The sequence below is a fragment of the Asterias amurensis genome, chromosome 22, assembly GCF_032118995.1.
Source record: "Asterias amurensis chromosome 22, ASM3211899v1".
Classification (NCBI taxonomy): Eukaryota; Metazoa; Echinodermata; class Asteroidea; order Forcipulatida; family Asteriidae; genus Asterias; species Asterias amurensis.
In genome coordinates, this window is record NC_092669.1 from 2,519,748 (window position 1) to 2,538,973 (window position 19,226).

At 36.0% G+C, this 19,226-nt stretch overlaps 1 protein-coding gene across 5 annotated transcripts in view; it reads right to left on the reverse strand.

Moving 5' to 3' along the window:
* Positions 1–5,452: 5,452 nt before the first annotated feature.
* Positions 5,453–19,226, reverse strand: part of LOC139953568 (liprin-alpha-1-like) — a 148,558-nt gene continuing 134,784 nt past the window's right edge. For all 5 annotated transcript variants that reach the window (XM_071953019.1, XM_071953020.1, XM_071953021.1 and 2 more), the window contains 6 exons: positions 18,377–18,659; positions 17,375–17,550; positions 16,661–16,758; positions 15,296–15,540; positions 13,740–13,989; positions 5,453–13,341 (listed from right to left, as the gene is read on the reverse strand). In XM_071953019.1, the coding sequence (XP_071809120.1) occupies positions 13,771–13,989; positions 15,296–15,540; positions 16,661–16,758; positions 17,375–17,550; positions 18,377–18,659 (1,021 nt within the window). In that variant the 3' untranslated portion in view covers positions 5,453–13,341; positions 13,740–13,770. The remainder of the gene's footprint in view (positions 13,342–13,739; positions 13,990–15,295; positions 15,541–16,660; positions 16,759–17,374; positions 17,551–18,376; positions 18,660–19,226) is intronic.

The following is a 19,226-nucleotide window of genomic DNA, read 5'->3' on the forward strand; positions in this document are numbered from 1 at the left end:
TATAGCCTTATAAACTTGTCAAATTTTTCACATAAAAATATGCAAGGCTATAGCCTTATGAACTTGTCAAATTTTTCACAAAAAAAGTGTGCAAGGCTATAGCCTTGTGAACTTGTAAAAAAAATTATGAACTTGTAACATTTTTCACAAGTTTTTATGAACTTGTAACATTTTTTACAAAAAAGTGCCTTATGAACTTCTCAAATTTTTCACAAAAAAAGTGTACAAGGCTATAGCCTTGTGAACTTGTAAAAAAAATTACCAAAATGTGTACTTGTGAACTTGTCAAATTTTTCACAAAAAAAGTGTACAAGGCTATAGCCTTATGAACTTGTCAAATATTTCACAAAAAAATGTACAAGGCTAAAGCCTTATGAACTTGTCAATTTTTTCACAAAAAAAGTGTGCAAGGCTATAGCCTTATGAACTTGTCAAATATTTCACAAAAAAGTGTACAAGGCTATAGCCTTATGAACTTGTAAAAATGTTTACCAAAATGTGTACAAGGCTATAGCCTTATGAACTTGTCAAATTTTTCACAAAAAAGTGTGCAAGGCTATAGCCTTATGAACTTGTCAAATATTTCACAAAAAAAATGTACAAGGCTATAGCCTTATGAACTTGTCAAATTTTTCACAAAAAAGTGCCTTATGAACTTGTCAAATTTTTCACAAAAAAGTGTACAAGGCTACAGCCTTATGAACTTGTCAAATTTTTCACAAAATAATGTACAAGGCCTTCTGAACTTGTCAAATTTTTCACATAAAAATGTGCAAGGCTATAGCCTTATGAACTTGTCAAATTTTTCACAAAAAAAGCCTTATGAACTTGTCAAATTTTTCACAAAAAAGTGTGCAAGGCTATAGCCTTATGAACTTGTCAAATATTTCACAAAAAAAATGTACAAGGCTATAGCCTTATGAACTTGTCAAATTTTTCACAAAAAAGTGCCTTATGAACTTGTCAAATTTTTCACAAAAAAGTGTACAAGGCTACAGCCTTATGAACTTGTCAAATTTTTCACAAAATAATGTACAAGGCTATAGCCTTCTGAACTTGTCAAATTTTTCACATAAAAATGTGCAAGGCTATAGCCTTATGAACTTGTCAAATTTTTCACAAAAAAAGTGTGCAAGGCTATAGCCTTATGAACTTGTCAAATATTTCACAAAAAAATGTACAAGGCTATAGCCTTATGAACTTGTCAAATTTTTCACAAAAAAAGTGTGCAAGGCTATGAACTTGTCAAATTTTGCACAAGAAAAGTGTGCAAGGCTATAGCCTTATGAACTTGTCAAATATTTCACAAAAAAGTGTACAAGGCTATAGCCTTGTGAACCTGTAAAAATGTTTACCAAAATGTGTACAAGTCAAATATTTCACAAAAAAGTGACAAGGCTATAGCCTTATGAACTTGTCAAATTTTGCACAAAAAAGTACCTTATGAATTTGTCAAATTTTTCACAAAAAAGTGTACAAGGCTATAGCCTTATGAACTTGTCAAATTTTTCACACAAAAAATGTACAAGGCTATAGCTTTATGAACTTGTCAAATTTTTCATAGAAAAAATGTACAAGGCTATAGCTTTATGAACTTGTCAAATTTTTCACCAAAAAGTGCCTGATGAACTTGTCAAATTTTTCACAAAAAAGTGTGCAAGGCTACATACAGCCTTATAAACTTGTCAAATATTTCACAAAAAAGTGTACAAGGCTATAGCCTTATGAACTTGTCAAATTTTTCACAAAAAAAGTGTGCCTTATGAACTTGTCAAATTTTTCACATAAAAATTTTTCACATAAAAATATGCAAGGCTATAGCCTTATGAACTTGTCAAATTTTTCACAAAAAAAGTGTGCAAGGCTATAGCCTTGTGAACTTGTAAAAAAAATTATGAACTTGTAACATTTTTCACAAGTTTTTATGAACTTGTAACATTTTTCACAAAAAAAGTGCCTTATGAACTTGTCAAATTTTTCACAAAAAAAGTGTACAAGGCTATAGCCTTGTGAACTTGTAAAAAAAATTACCAAAATGTGTACTTGTGAACTTGTCAAATTTTTCACAAAAAAGTGTGCAAGGCTATATAGCCTTATGAACTTGTCAAATTTTTCACAAAAAAAGTGCCTTATGAACTTGTCAAATTTTTCACAAAAAAATGTACAAAAGCCTTATGAACTTGTCAAATTTTTCACAAAAAAAGTGTGCAAGGCTATAGCCTTATGAACTTGATAAATATTTCACAAAAAAGTGTACAAGGCCTTATGAACTTGTAAAAAAAATTACCAAAATGTGTACTTGTGAACTTGTCAAATTTTTCACAAAAAAGTGTGCAAGGCTTGTCAAATATTTCACAAAAAAAATGTACAAGGCTATAGCCTTATGAACTTGTCAAATTTTTCACAAAAAAGTACCTTATGAACTTGTCAAATTTTTCACAAAAAAAGTGTACAAGGCTATAGCCTTATGAACTTGTCAAATTTTTCACACAAAAAATGTACAAGGCTTTAGCTTTATGAACTTGTCAAATTTTTCATAGAAAAAATGTACAAGGCTATAGCTTTATGAACTTGTCAAATTTTTCACCAAAAAGTGCCTTATGAACTTGTCAAATATTTCACAAAAAAGTGTACAAGGCTATAGCCTTATGAACTTGTCAAATTTTTCACAAAAAAAGTGTGCAAGGCTATAGCCTTATGAACTTGTCAAATTTTTCACATAAAAATATGCAAGGCTATAGCCTTATGAACTTGTCAAATTTTTAACAAAAAAAGTGTGCCTTGTGAACTTGTAAAAAAAATTATGAACTTGTAACATTTTTCACAAGTTTTTATGAACTTGTAACATTTTTCACAAAAAAGTGCCTTATGAACTTGTCAAATTTTTCACAAAAAAAGTGTGCAAGGCTATAGCCTTGTGAACTTGTAAAAAAAATTATGAACTTGTAACATTTTTCACAAGTTTTTATGAACTTGTAACATTTTTCACAAAAAAAGTGCCTTATGAACTTGTCAAATTTTTCACAAAAAAAGTGTACAAGCTTTGTGAACTTGTAAAATTATGAACTTGTCAAATATTTCACAAAAAAGTGTACAAGGCTATAGCCTTGTGAACCTGTAAAAATGTTTACCAAAATGTGTACAAGTCAAATATTTCACAAAAAAGTGACAAGGCTATAGCCTTATGAACTTGTCAAATTTTGCACAAAAAAGTACCTTATGAATTTGTCAAATTTTTCACAAAAAAAGTGTACAAGGCTATAGCCTTGTGAACTTGTAAAAAAAATTACCAAAATGTGTACTTGTGAACTTGTCAAATTTTTCACAAAAAAGTGTGCAAGGCTATATAGCCTTATGAACTTGTCAAATTTTTCACAAAAAAAGTGCCTTATGAACTTGTCAAATTTTTCACAAAAAAATGTACAAAAGCCTTATGAACTTGTCAAATTTTTCACAAAAAAAGTGTGCAAGGCTATAGCCTTATGAACTTGATAAATATTTCACAAAAAAGTGTACAAGGCCTTATGAACTTGTAAAAAAAATTACCAAAATGTGTACTTGTGAACTTGTCAAATTTTTCACAAAAAAGTGTGCAAGGCTTGTCAAATATTTCACAAAAAAAATGTACAAGGCTATAGCCTTATGAACTTGTCAAATTTTTCACAAAAAAGTACCTTATGAACTTGTCAAATTTTTCACAAAAAAAGTGTACAAGGCTATAGCCTTATGAACTTGTCAAATTTTTCACACAAAAAATGTACAAGGCTTTAGCTTTATGAACTTGTCAAATTTTTCATAGAAAAAATGTACAAGGCTATAGCTTTATGAACTTGTCAAATTTTTCACAAAAAAGTGCCTTATGAACTTGTCAAATATTTCACAAAAAAGTGTACAAGGCTATAGCCTTATGAACTTGTCAAATTTTTCACAAAAAAAGTGTGCAAGGCTATAGCCTTATGAACTTGTCAAATTTTTCACATAAAAATATGCAAGGCTATAGCCTTATGAACTTGTCAAATTTTTAACAAAAAAAGTGTGCCTTGTGAACTTGTAAAAAAAATTATGAACTTGTAACATTTTTCACAAGTTTTTATGAACTTGTAACATTTTTCACAAAAAAGTGCCTTATGAACTTGTCAAATTTTTCACAAAAAAAGTGTACAAGCTTTGTGAACTTGTAAAAAAAATTACCAAAATGTGTACTTGTGAACTTGTCAAATTTTTCACAAAAAAAGTGTACAAGGCTATAGCCTTATGAACTTGTCAAATATTTCACACAAAAAATGTACAAGGCTATAGCCTTATGAACTTGTCAATTTTTTCACAAAAAAAGTGTGCAAGGCTATAGCATTATGAACTTGTAAAAAAAATTACCAAAATGTGTACTTGTGAACTTGTCAAATTTTGCACAAAAAAGTACCTAATGAACTTGTCAAATTTTGCACAAAAAAGTACCTTATGAACTTGTCAAATTTTTCACATAAAAATATGCAAGGCTATAGCCTTATGAACTTGTCAAATGTTTCACAAAAAAGTACCTTATGAACTTGTCAAATTTCTCACATAAAAATATGCAAGGCTATAGCCTTATGAACTTGTCAAATTTTTCACAAAAAAGTGTGCAAGGCTATAGCCTCATGAACTTGTCAAATTTTTCACAAAAAAGTGCCTTATGAACTTGTCAAATTTTTCACAAAAAAGTGTACAAAAAAGTGTACAGGCCTTGAGAACTTGTAAAAAAAATTACCAAAATGTGTACTTGTGAACTTGTCAAATTTTTCACAAAAAAAGTGTACAAGGCCTTATGAACTTGTCAAATTTTTCACAAAAAAGTGTGCAAGGCTATAGCCTTATGAACTTGTCAAATATTTCACCAAAAAAATGTACAAGGCTATAGCCTTATGAACTTGTCAATTTTTTCACAAAAACAGTGTGCAAGGCTATAGCCTTATGAACTTGTCAAGTTTTTCACAAAAAGTGTACAAGGCTATTTTGCACCAAAAAAGTGTACAAGGCTATAGCCTTGTGAACTTGTCAAATTTTGCACAAAAAAGTGTACAAGGCTATTTTGCACATAAAAAGTGTGCAAAGTGTGTATAGCCTTATGAACTTGTCAATTTTTTTTACCAAAATGTGTACAAGGCTATATACCTCATGAACTTGTCAAATTTTACACACACAAAATTGTACTTGTGAACTTGTCAAATTTTGCACAAAAAAGTGTGCAAGGCCTTGTGAACCTGTCAAATTTTTCACAAAAAAGTGTACAAGGCCTTGTGAACTTGTCAATTTTTGAACTAAAATGTGTACACAGTTATAGCCTTGTGAATTTGTTAATTTTTTCACAATGTGTACAAGTCCTTGTGTACTTGTCTAATTTGGCCTGAAAATATGTACAAGGATAAAATCAGATAAAATCACAAAGCCAGAAATCAATGGTTTTATAGTAAAGAATAACTTACATTGTTTATTTGGTTTTCTTATGTTAGATTGAAGTTGATGAAGGCTTAATGTACATACATCTTTACAAATCACAAACGTTTAAATCTCTTCTCTTTATAATAATAACGATATTAATATAATCCAGTTTTCGTGGTATAAATACAAAGCCACGGCTGGAGACATAACAAGAGATCCTTCAACAAGATTCTTGAAGACCACAAGAACTGCCTTGTCGAAATGTCAGAACCACTCCCTTAATCCCTCTAGCTATAACAAGTTTAAATTAAAACAAATAATAACCTACCCTCCCTGATTTGCGATAAACAAAAATAGGGAAAGAATCAGCAGACATTCACTTCTATTTTAACAAAAATACAAAACCGTCTTCAAAAACTACTACAATTATTTTTTTTAACAAAGAAATTCAGTTATAATGCTGGTGTTACGGATCAAGAGGAAAATTTGGACACATAACGTTTGTTGACCTTTAAGGAACAACTAGCATGGTTTGCGAGGACACTATGTACATTAATTTCTCTATGATTTGTTGGGGTTCGGGTTTGACAACTTGACAACTCTCTCAGTATTCTCTGATCATCTTCAAGAGAAAGCCAAAACTACCACCCCAACTCATACAGAGTTTGATGTACATGTTGTTCCACAAACCTTACCAAGGTTTCACGGGTTAGCGGCGAATTTTGGCTTCTGCGCGTGCGTACTCCACGTTACTAGGCATTCTACGCTTACAAGGCTAGCACAGAAATTTGGCGCTTGCATGTAAGCGGGGAATCGTGATCGTAAGCTAGGAATTCTGCGGTAAGCAGAGCCATGAAATTGGGCCCCGATTGTATAGCCACCATACGTTTTAAAACCTACTCTAGTAAATGGTGTCTGCGCAAACCTTACTTGACTGTGCTCTTATCTTGCAAAGTTTCAAATCCTATCGATCGAAAGATCGAAAAATCGTTCAAAGTAACAACCTGACACAAACATGGTTTGATACTTGTAACAAATAATAATAAAAACTTATTAACAAAAATTCTAATGTTTTTAGTCTGGGTTTCAGTAACATCGGAAACATTTTCTCAAATTCTCTGTAAGTCCCCCCCCCCCCCCCCCCAAAAAAAAAAAAATAACTTTCATTTTATATTCTTTATATTTCTAAAATAAGCACTCTATACTCAGTGCTGTCATATGACTCCTAAACAAAACAATCCGCAGCCATTCTACTCAAGTGGAGTTCGAACCCATGACCCCTGCATTCGGGGCCGAGAGAATTCAGTAGACCACTGAGCGTGCCCAGACACCATACTCAATCCTGTAATTACTTATGGTCCAGTTTCATAAAAAAAAAAAAAAGTGATTTAAGTTCTCACACAGCGACCCAGGTTACCAGCCAAAATACCATGTAAATAATATTCCTTTGAGTGGTTCTCTGCTAATAAAAATTTAAAGCAAAAAAAGAAAGAAAACAAGATCTGTTTCATTCCTTAGACCCCCCCCCCCACCACAAATTTTCCACGAGCAGTGTATTTCAATGTTTCGATAAACATGTGTTTATAAAAAAAATTAAAAGTTGCTTAGCAGAGGTTCTTCAGTCATAATAGATTGGGTACCAGCTACAATGTCATACCGTATAATATAATACAGGGAACCAGTATGTCAGTTCTGCTTAGCAGAAAACAGTGCATAGCAAACTTTGCAGGGAACCAGTCACAATCACTACCATTACAATGTATTTTAGCTGGTAACCTGGAATCAAATCTGAAACTCAACTGTGTAAAATTTAACCCGAGGACGGCAAATGATCATACACTGAGTACTTCATGCAAATAATTTCTTCCCCCAATAAGTACTCTCCTTTTTTGTACACAGAAACAATTCCCCCCCCAATATAATTAGCAGTTTAGACTAAAAATTTACAAAACAATTCAAAGAAATTGCAATACTGGTGGCAATACACATACCTGCATTATGTCAAATCAAATTATTAAACAAAACAGTCAAAGAAGGGAATTAATTTTGTATTTTAAAATAACATTGATAAACAAAAGTGATCATTTTGTTTGTAAGAGAGTGCAACAAGGTCGAATCGGCGAAATTATCGTTGACACGAAATGCCGGCTTCAGAAAGTCATACAATTGTATAATGTGAAGAAACAATAATCCAACTTAAGATAAGTTGCTCACATAAGTGTTGTTTTAGGAGAGTTAGGTCCTGGGTATTTTTTTCCATATGAAAACAAATTCTAACTTATTCTAAGAGAAGTTCCTGACACAGACAAAATTGATGTACAACAAAGATACCTGCATTGATGATTAGATAAATAAAAACATTTGGGATTTCTTTGGGGGCCCTTATAACAATAATAATTATAAGATTCATGAGATAGTTCTCAATTGTAGAGAAGTAACTTCAATCATCCATTTCCTTCATTCGTTCTTTGCAGTTAAATTGTGATTGTTCTTTTATCTTGTTTAGTGATTATTCTTCCATCTTGGTGTAAATTTGGGAAGGTTTCAGTTTTTCCGTCACCTTGCTTTCCTCAAATTTCCATGAGCAACCCAAAGACACCTTGTAATCAATACTTCTTATACCCTTAAAAAGTCTATATATTAGTACTAGAATAAACCTTTTTCTGTTAAAATTAACTACTGTATCAAGGGGCCTTCTTAAAACCATGGCTTTCTTTCTCCCAGGGTTCAGTCCAAGCTTTGAAGCCCATAAAGTGTTATTTCACATCAAGTTAAAGGGAAGGTTTAAGTTTGGTAAACACTCGTAAAATTAATTGCAAAAGATCTTACTTGGCTAGCAATACACCTAAGATACAATAATCAAACAGTTCCAAATACCAAAGGTATACTTTCCCTTTAACCAATCAACGTATATTGCATTTCATGTGCACCCAATGCTTCCATAGGCGTTGATAGCTTGCCACTTCCAGCCAAAACCAAATATTATATGGTTTACAATTTACCCACATTGAATCAGAAGGGCTAATTGCTGGACACAAAATCAACTTCAGTAAGGTCTTGAATTTTTGCAAAACATAATAGTGTGACAAGAAACTCAGGGTTGGATTTCACAACGAGTTAGGACTAGCCTTGTTTCGAGTTACTCCTCCCAACTTAGGACTAGTCTTAAGTTTGTAAAAATTTACTCAAAAAGAGTAATAAGGCTAGTTCTAAGTAATGAAATCGATCCCAGGAACTGATCCCATTCAGTTTTTCTCTCTTACACTTCTCAGATGGCTGACATGTGGGTCCTGACCTAACGTGGCTTAAACATGATTGGAACTATTCGCTAAAAAAATACAAACACATTCAATCTTTTGTTGTTGTAAATAGCTGACACAGAACTCTATGGAAACAGGCTGCGGCTTTAGAAAAAAAAAAAAAAAAAAAAAAAATGTCCACAACTCCCCTTAAATAAAATAAAATATCTTGTGGAGATAATTCTTAGCTTGAGTCTCCCATTGTTCGGAGAATCCACTTCACCCCATAAAAAATAAACTGACATGATCGACGTACAAAGAGTCCCAATTTACAATGCATACATTTATCAGACAATAGTGTACAGTACAAGAGTTTTGTTTTCTGTACAGTTTAAATTATTGCTGCATAGCTATATACTCTCCACTCTCCTGAAGGAGGTGGCACTCCTTTTCTTATTCTGTCTTCTCCATAACCCAGGGGGGAAATAAACCAGTGGGCTCTCCCAGTGATTTTACAAATATATTAACAGAAAATATCTGAACCTAGCTGGAACTATACAAGGGGTGATTATTAACAGAGTTGGCTATATTTTGGAATCGATTTCAGAGTCCATACCAATGCAAAGGTAAGTCTAGTTCCCTGTATACACCACAAGTTTTAATTGTCAACCTTAAACAAGTGACCAGTCTATTTTGCGTTTCAAAACTGATCCAGTTTAAAAGCTCTTTTTCTTCTGAAGCCAGAAATGGCCATCTCCATTTTGAATATTGGAAACAAATCTACTCCCATTTTACGGTGTCCCGATGATATAATGCATGCCCTGTGCTCTCTGCACCATTGATGACTGGACACAGAAATCGATCAAAATTCACCAACGTTCACCTTTGTGAAACGACCCTTAATAAAACCAAGAACCACATTCTTATTTGACAAGGCTCTGGGAGGAAAAAGGGGGGGGGGGTAAACAAATGACAAACCAAAGTTGGGTCTAACGTGAATCTGGTTAGTCCGAAGGTCACTACACAAAGAAATATTTCGCTCGATAGAAATCAGTTACCAAGCAAAACCCATGATGTTCACATTGCTGGTGACGCGCTACATATTTTGCTGAAATCATTTACTAAAGTAACATTCTCCTGCTTTAACAAATTTTGTGTGAACCTAAACCCCACTGTAAAACTTGTTGGGCCCTGGCTTAGAAGAAAAAAAAAAAAAACTTAGCACTTTTGAGGAGAACTTTGTCAAGGAGTGAAGTTGGTTTCTTCTGTTTAAAGGCAGTAGACACTATTGGTAATTGTCAAAGACCAGTCTTCTCAATTGGTGTATCTCAACATATGCATTGAGCTCAATTGGTCGTCGAAGTTGCGAGATAAAAATGAAAGAAAAAACACCCTTGTCACACGTTGTTGTGCGTTAAGATGGTTGATTTCGAGACCTCAAGTTCTAAACTTGAGGTCTCGAAATCAAATTCGTGGAAAATTACTTCTTTCTCGAAAACTAAGTCACTTCAGAGGGAGCCGTTTCTCACAATGTTTTATACTATCAACCTCTCCCCATTACTTGTTACCAAGTGAGGTTTTATGCTGATACATGTAATTATTTTGAGTAATTACCAATAGTGTCCACTGCCTTTAAGAGTCACCCCACAAGGGTTTTTATGGACATTGCAGGTTTCAGATCTCATGTTTCTGTACATTTTTTTTACAATTAGAGGAAGAAATAGTTGTTATTTTTTGTTATCATAAAAATGGAAGTTTCTAGTATATTTACTCCTAAAACAGACTCAGAATTTTCATAATTTACAAAAAAGCATAATGTACAATCGGATACCCTACCTTCGGAAAAAAAATTACTCTTCCATTCAGCTAAATAAATAAAAAGAAATAGAAGATACCATTTTTCAAAATAGGTTAGACGCTTTGTCTTTTTTTTTTTAGAGTCATAATCATTTGATAATCCAATTTGCATATAACATTTTAAACTTGATAAAAGGTTTCCTCCTGAATTTGTCATTACTCTTTGGTGAGATAATAAAATACCCAGAACTTTGTTCCTTGAAGTCAATTTTTTTTTAACCGAAATTGCGAGACAATACAAAGGAAATGTCGCTAAGTAGGTAACACTTCCTTAAAGCAGAGAACAAGAGGTTGACGTAAAGAAACACGAGTGTAAAGTATCAGGCAGAGTTGAAGTACTCATCCAATGTGTTCAGACTTGCACTCGGAAAGTACTTGTATTAACATTCTTACTGGTACTCGAGTGTAAAGGGTATTCATACTCGATATCATGGAAAAGTACTTGTTCTTATGGAAAAGTATTCATACTCGATATCATGGAAAAGTACTTGTTCTTATGGAAAAGTACTCATACTTGGTATCATGAAAAAGTACTCGCACTCATACTTGTACTCATACAAAAGTTTGAATACTCAATATCGTGGAAAAGTAGTCGTAACCATATGGAAAAGTACTCATACTCATGGAAAAGTACTCATACTTTGATACCTTTCAAAAGTTAAGTACTCACAATCATACAGATACTCGTGGAAAAGTACTTGTACTCATGGAAAAGTACTCATACTTATGGAAAAGTAATCATTCTCATGGAAAATTATTCATACTTGATATCTTGCAAAAGTACTCGCAATCAGACATACAGTTACTCATAGAAAAGTATTCATACTTATGGAAAAAGTACCAATGAAATAGTACTCATTATTCGTACTCTTGGAAAAGTACTTTTACTTAAATTCATGGAGAAAGTATTCATACTACTCAATATCCAACTCATGAAAAAGTACTTGTACTCAGAGAAACGTTCTTGTACTTCTTCTCGTGAGAAAAGAACGTATACTCGATATCCAAGTCATGAAAAAGTACACATACTCATTCTTATTGATAGTTATTGTACTCAAATTCATGAAAAAGTTTGTGTACTCAGAGAAAACGTTCTCGTACCTCTACTCGTGAGAACAGAACGCATACTTTTACTCTTTTAAAAAGTGTTTTTTTCAGAAACTCATGGATGAGTATTTGTACTCGTGCGTGTACTTATTTTCATGGAAAAAGTACTCAACTACAACTCTGGTATCGGGTCTGGAGTTTATACTCAAGGAGGAGCAAGGCCACGCTTCCTGACTAACTGGCACTTCAAATCATGTACTTTTCCCAGCAGGATCCGATTATTTATATCGAGGTAACCTGCCATTCAGGAGGACATTTTGAAAAACCCTAAACTTGTTAGTCCTTAATAAGGACTTAATAATGCAAAATAGGTATCTCCATGGAAGATGTTTCCATGGTAACACAAACAGAGATCAATGTTAACAAGACTCGTACTTCTCACGAGAGAGAGACAAATATTTTTCTAACGAACATAAATAAACAGAGACTAAGTACAAGCCTCTTGGTGGGATCACCTTTTTACGATAAATTGTCTGGGTTTTTTTTCCTTCATAACTTTGCAATAAATATTACAAATCTAGTAAATACCTAAATATTTAACCGGTTCTGACCAGCTGTGACTGGCTTACACTAGATGGAACCGGTCAGATCTGGATCCTACATAATAAACGACAACACTGCTTCTGCTGGAATGAGTACCAAGCGGTGCTGTTGCATTTGAGAAATTAGTTTCTTCCAATATGAGTTGTACGCAGTGTGGTACTAAGTTGTGGTTGGTCTTGACTGGTTCCAAGTGGTCAAATCTGGATTGAACCAGATTGAACTGGTTTCATAGTCTTGCTCATTACAGTCCGACATGTTTCAGCTGCTTTTTAAGAGAGTAAAAAATGCTGAGCAACCAATTCAATCCAGTTTAAAAGCTGGATGTGTTTTTATTTTACAACTGCTGCCCGAAACCAGTTCAGACCGGTATCATCTGGTCACAAATCCATGTTGAATACTAAAAACTGACTGGGCCCGGTCGTCAGAGATGATAAGCGTCATGACGAATCTTCAACTCGCTTGATCAAGTCTGAACCAGATCTCCCAGAGGACAATATTCCATTACAAACCGGCTGTATCCGGTAATAGCCTGCCAAGTATGGTGATCCACACTTTTCAACAAATGTAGACTGAACCTGGTCATCAATGATGATCAAAAACCTCCCCTGATAAAACCATTCCAAGCTGGATATGCGCGAGAGAGAACTGATAACAACCAGTTCAGACTGGTTCTGCGATAGAGGAATCCGGTTACAGCCAGTCCAAGCTGGATTTGGGCCAGAGAGAACTGATTACAACCAGTTCAGACTGGTTCTGCGATAGAGGAATCCAATTACAACCAGTCCAAGCTGGATCTTGGCGAGAGAAAACTGATTACAATCAGCTCAAACTGGATCTGCGATAGAGGGATCCGGTTTACAACCAGTCCAAGCTGGATCTTGCAGAGAGATCCAATCTGGCTGACAGCATTGCTCTTGCATCTAGATAATCATCATCCACTAGTACTCGGGTTTCATCTGGTTTCATCTGGTTTCAACTAGTCCATACTGGTTTCGACAAACAAATGTTTCATCAGCCACTTCTCCTCTGGGCTGGGTTTGGTCAGTTACGGCTAGTTCAAACCAGTTCTGACTGGTTGAAACCGCTTGTGATGGATTCCACATGGAATGTGAGAAGGGTTGGTCTACGGTGGCACACCACCCATCTTGGTCCCATAGCTTGTTTATCTAGCTGCCACCTAAAGACAAACAGAAATAAAACCTTAGTGATTGTGATTTACACTTAACATAAAAAAGGACGGTCTGGGGGGTTGCGGCATTGTTCAAACAAAAATACAGTCTCAGTGTCTGAATAGCCTTGTTCGACAGCATTATTGAGTAAGAAATCTTCACACAAAGACCGTTGATCATTGTTGATTTGAACTGGACAAGAAGGTATTTTTTATTTCACGAAGTTATCATTTAAAAAAAAAATCAATTGTCAGCAGACAAGGCGCAACGAAAGATAAGACGCACCGATGTTTTGGGGGTCAGAAAAGTCAGATAAGACGCATCGTATCCGCAGGAAAATACGATAATGCTGTGCAAGGCACGTTTTTTTTTTCAAGAAAAAAATGAAGATGAGCCGATTTCCTACCTGAGATTTGAGTTGTCACTTATTCCTTATGTCAACAGGAATACGTCCTGACTCCCGGCCCGTCCGCCGTCGTTGACCCCTGACCCTGAGGCTTCTGAGCTGCATTTGACCTTTGACTCGGGGACCCTGGTGTGGGGGAGTCTTGAGATGTGGCGGATGCCGTATCTTTGCCCTTCGGTGAGGAGCCGTCTTTCGGTTTGAAGATTTTCTTCCTCCAGGAGGGGCCCCGTTTAAACCGGCTGCTTGCATCCTGTATGAGACGATGGATACAAAGAGATGATAACATCGCATCAGAGCAAAAGCTTGCCCAAAAAACTCTCGCAAGAAAATGCCCTGTGCCAATAAATGTTGTCTCCACTGTGCAAAAACTTTGTACATGTATCTAGTACAAAAATACTCCTTGCAAAAATGTTGTAACTTAATACTTTTAAAGGAACGTTACAGAATTGGTAATAAACAAAAATTGCGAAGATCACAGATTTACATAAAACTTACATGGTCTAATGATGATGATAGTAGAAAACATTCCTTGAAATATTTCTGTCTGAAATTTCATATTTGATGAGAAATAAATAACCTAATTTCGCTGTTGGAGTTTATCACTCAGTGAGCGTTTTATCATTTTTGTTTTGGCACCGATGCAGTGCAATTGGTTTTTCACTATCCTCGTGACCCAGATGGCCAATAGATCTCGAACTTCTACAGGTTTGTGGTGGATTACATCAAGTGCTTACACTGCCAGCAACTTTTTTGCTAGCAAACCAATTCTGTAATGTTCCTTTAAGTTGATTAATGGGTTTTAAGCACCAGTATATCAAGAAAAATAGGAGCAATGGGGAGGGTATGGGATGCTGTCGGACAATGTAAGAGAAGAGGACAATTGTCATTGATTTCATTTAATCAATGGTTACTACACATATTTACAAATCGCGGCATCAGCCGAATTGCAAGAAAATTTTACAATAAGAGTATTAAAATAAAATTAAGAAAGCACAATCACAACGCAAAAACAACAATAAGATATAACATTTGAACAAAACAAACATTTGAAAAATTGCACAAGAAAACAAATCTTTAAAGGCAGTGGACACTATTGGTAATTGTCAAAGACTAGCCTTCACAGTTGGTGTATCTCAACACTGGCATAAAATAACAAACCTGTGAAAATTTGAGCTCAATCGGTCATCGAACTTGCGAAATAATAATGAAAGAAAAAAATAACCTAGTCACACGAAGTTGTGTGCGTTTAGATGGTTGATTTCGAGACCTCAAGTTCTAAATCTAATGGTCTCAAAATCAAATTCATGGAAAATTACTTCTTTCTAAAAAAACTATGGCCTTTCAGAGGAAGCCGTTTCTCACAATGTTTTATATCATCAACCTCTCCCCATTACTTATCACCAAGAAAGGTTTTATGCTAATAATTATTTTGATTAATTACCAATAGTGTCCACTGCCTTTAAGTAAGCATAAAGAAATACATTTAAAAAAAAAAATAATAATAATAATCAACTATTAACAAAAAATTACGGACAATCTTAAAAAAAATTACTCACATCTTCCATTCGTCTCTCTGTGCCTAGAGCAAGCAGATTATAGTATTCTCTCTCCAGTAGCTGCCTTCCCTGCGTATTCTGGGTCGGTATCTGAAGAGCCAGCGCCAGGGCCTGGTGGTCAAACGTCTCGTCCAGTGCGATCAGAGCTCCGTGGACGCCACTCTCGATGAGGTTGTTGGCAAACTCTCTCAGACCGATGGAGACGATCCACTTGATGACGCGGTCGTTGCTCCACACTAGTACGTCTAAAAAGACAGTATTGGGAGATATACTTAATTATAATTTTTAATTTTTTTTTTAATGCAAGTCGCCGGAAACACAAGGCCACTTCAAGGTGTGGGCTACAATTATTTTTATTGCAGAGGCCATTGCCACCTACTCCTAGGGCTGAAACAGGGTTACCCCCTTTACTTTAAAGTCCATATGGATGTAGGCTTGGGTATCATCAATCCGAAGCCTTGCCGGTAGAGCAGAAAGCACTACCTCCCAAATCTTACGTAGCAAGTGTCACGACCGGGACTCGAACCCACACTATGCTGATCAAACACCAGAGCTTGAATGCGGTGCTCTTAACCGCTTGGCCATGACACTCTTATACAGCACAGACGGACCTCTTGGATTTTTTTCTACATACATCTCGATGAGAATTAGAATGAGAGTCCAGATTAAAGTACTCCTTCAAATGACCTTTATCCTCCACTAATGTATATTCCACTTCTATGTAGTTTCACACCAACATGTTTGTACTTGGATTGGAATGCCTGGCCCCCCAGTGATAAGCAACTGATATTTTTGGTGCGTTCGGTTAGCTTCCCCGTGTCGACCCCGCGGTGCTCTATCGGGTAAGCCCCTGACTAGAGCTAATCGTACGATCACTCACCCTCTCATGGTGACGTCATGCACCTGAGGCCAGCCCCAAAGTGACCCACTCCACAAGCAGGGCACTTGGAGCTGACCCGGGTGAGCGCCTGGAATGACGTCAAAGCTATTCATACGTACATGTACCAGGGGCAGACCGGGGTATACCCAGGGAAGCTAATCGAACGCACCCTTTGGCAGAAATTGTCATTTTGGCAAAACATGCCTGTAAGACCAGTGCCTTTCTTTATCCTCTTTAGCCTTACAGATAAAGACAGGGGACCAGTCTGGTTCAAGCAAAGCAACATCAGCTTGACTACAGCTATGGCTACAGCTATGGCTATTGGCTGCGGCTGGTTGCGGCTACAATGTTCAAGAATAGACCTTTTCAGCGTTCCGAACAAGACCATAATAGAATCAGAATGAGGCGAGATTCCAAAAAAGTCAGGGCCCATGTACATCTGTCTATTAAGTGGTTTTATAAGAACGAGTCTGGGAAACACTCACCTTTTATTTCATTAGCAGTCTGGTCTCTTCTCCGTTGAAGCTCATTTGTGTCGTAGTTCACTTTCTTCAGACACAAAATGCCGTATTGGAAGCTGGTTCTGATGTACATGTAAGAAAGAAGACAACAAACTGAATTCAGACTTTCAAAATGCAAGAATTGTTGGGTATAGTTGCTAAGAAAAGTGTGATGTCGCTAGTGAAAACTTATTTGGTGCTGGATTTATGCCAAGGTGTCCCCCTCCCAAAGCGTTCTGTGGAATCTCAAGATTCTTAAATGGATTTACGGGATATACTCTGTGCCCATGCCTAGGTTGATAATATTAACAATAACAATGGCTTGTTATATTCACGTAGTGTTCATATCCTTCACTTAGTTACACTCGAGGTGCTTCAAATATTCATTATTTTCCTGCAAGCCAATCAAACCAGAATCACTGGAGCGAACCCCTTCTCTTTTCCATAAAGCACTCTCTTTTTTTACATGCATTACACAACACACAGGGCCAACGACTTTACGTCCCATCCGAAGGACGAAGCATCATGGTTAAGTGTGATGCTTAAGGACACAAGTGTCACGACCGGGACTCAAACCCACACTCTGCTGGATAGAAATATCAGAGCTTGAGTCAGGTGCTCTTTATTATCAGCTCGTCCACGACACGCCGTTTAGAAAAGGTTTCAAAGAAAGCTCTACTTGATTCAGCGTTTCCTCACCTGTGGAAATTGTCGACCATTTTAAGTTGACCCCTCATGTCTTTCTTGTTGAGGTGGTCCAACATTCTAGCGTCGACTAAACACTCCATGAATGTAGATCGATACTGAGGAAGTCCTATACTGGGCAGCCATTCGTTCCCAATCCATTCATGGTTCATCTCCCCAAATGCCAGAGTCTAAATATTGCCAGAGGAAAAGAATTTAATATTTTAGTTGTCTTATTCTTATTTTATTATTTAGTTGAGGTTTGCGGTAGCACCATGTGTGAATCTATTCTGAGTAGTGTTGGTTCTGAAAAGAACTTGTGGTTGGCCGGAACTCTCCTGAAGACGATCAGAGTATACTGATCAATCAGTTGTCAATCACAGGTTTTTCTCATAGCCAACACTACTCAAAAAAGATTTACATGTGGTGCTTAACAAAATTTGGTTAGAAGTACAGAGGACCAAATAAAATTACATTTTACAAAACTTTAACGCAAAAATAGACAAATGGACACCATGGAAATTTGAATCTTCAAAAGTTGGCTTTAGGTGTGTCTGTGAATATTAAAATTCTTTGACATACATTAAAGGCAGTGGACACTATTGGTAATTGTCAAAGACTAGCCTTCACAGCTGGTGTATCTCAACATATGCATAAATAACAAACCAGTGGAAATTTGAGCTCAATCGGTCATCGAAGTTGCGAGATAAAAATGAAACAAAAAACACACTTGTCACACAAAGTTGTGTGAATTTAGATCGTTGATTTTAAGATCTCGAGACTTCAGAGGGAGCCGTTTCTCACAATGTTTTATATCATCAACCTATCCACATTACTCGTCACCAAGAAAGGTTTTATGCTAATAATTATTTTGAGTAATTACCAATAGTGTCCACTGCCTTTAATTGATTTCTAATCAACGGGGGCACTTCAGACAAAATAGTCTTCCTCGACATCGAGAGACAGCATATATACAAAAAGAATCAAACAAAAAGTACCCGAACCCTTTAACCTTACCGTTCTCGACGTTGGTGGCGCAGACGGACTCGTCAGGCTAACCATCTCCTGTATGGCTAATCTCAACTTGAGCCGATGGAGTGGATTACTGATCCCAATCTCTCTCTGGATCTCCGTATCGGATAGAGCAGACATGATGGCCCCGCTCTTAACATTAGCGCGACACGCTGCGACGTACCACGCTGGCATGCCGACCCATAGCTCCAGCCAAGCGACGACGGTTGGACCATTCCATAGGGCAAAGGGGGTGCCTGCTTTGATAGCCTCCGCTAAGAGTTCATGTCTGCAATGAAAGACAAGAAATTACAATCATTGCTAATAATCCACCATTTAGGTATAGACCTTATGTGGTGACATCATCCAGCTGCCATCTAAGAGGTAAAACAAAGATGAAACAATCAAAACGCACAGATTTTTTTACGCATGGTGCACAGGGTTGGCCAATGAACGACTGCTTTTTGACCTTTAATGAGAAGACTGGTCTTAGCGATTACCAATAGTGTCCAAAGTCTTTAAAGACAGTAGACACTATTGGTATTCGTCAAAGATCAGTCTTCTCAATTGGTGTATCTAAACATACATGTATGCTTAAAATAACAAACCTGTGAAAATTTGAGCTCAATTGTGCGTCAAAGTTGAGAGATATGATTGAAATAAAAAACACCCTTTCCACACAAAGTTGTGTGCTTTTAGATGCTTGATTTCGAGACCTCAAATTCTAAACTTGATCGACGTCTCGAAATCAAATTCTTGGAAAATTACTTCTTTCTCGAAAGAGAGAGCCATTTCTCACAATGTTTTAAACTATCAACAGCTCCCCATTACTCGTTACCAAGTAAGGTTTTATGCT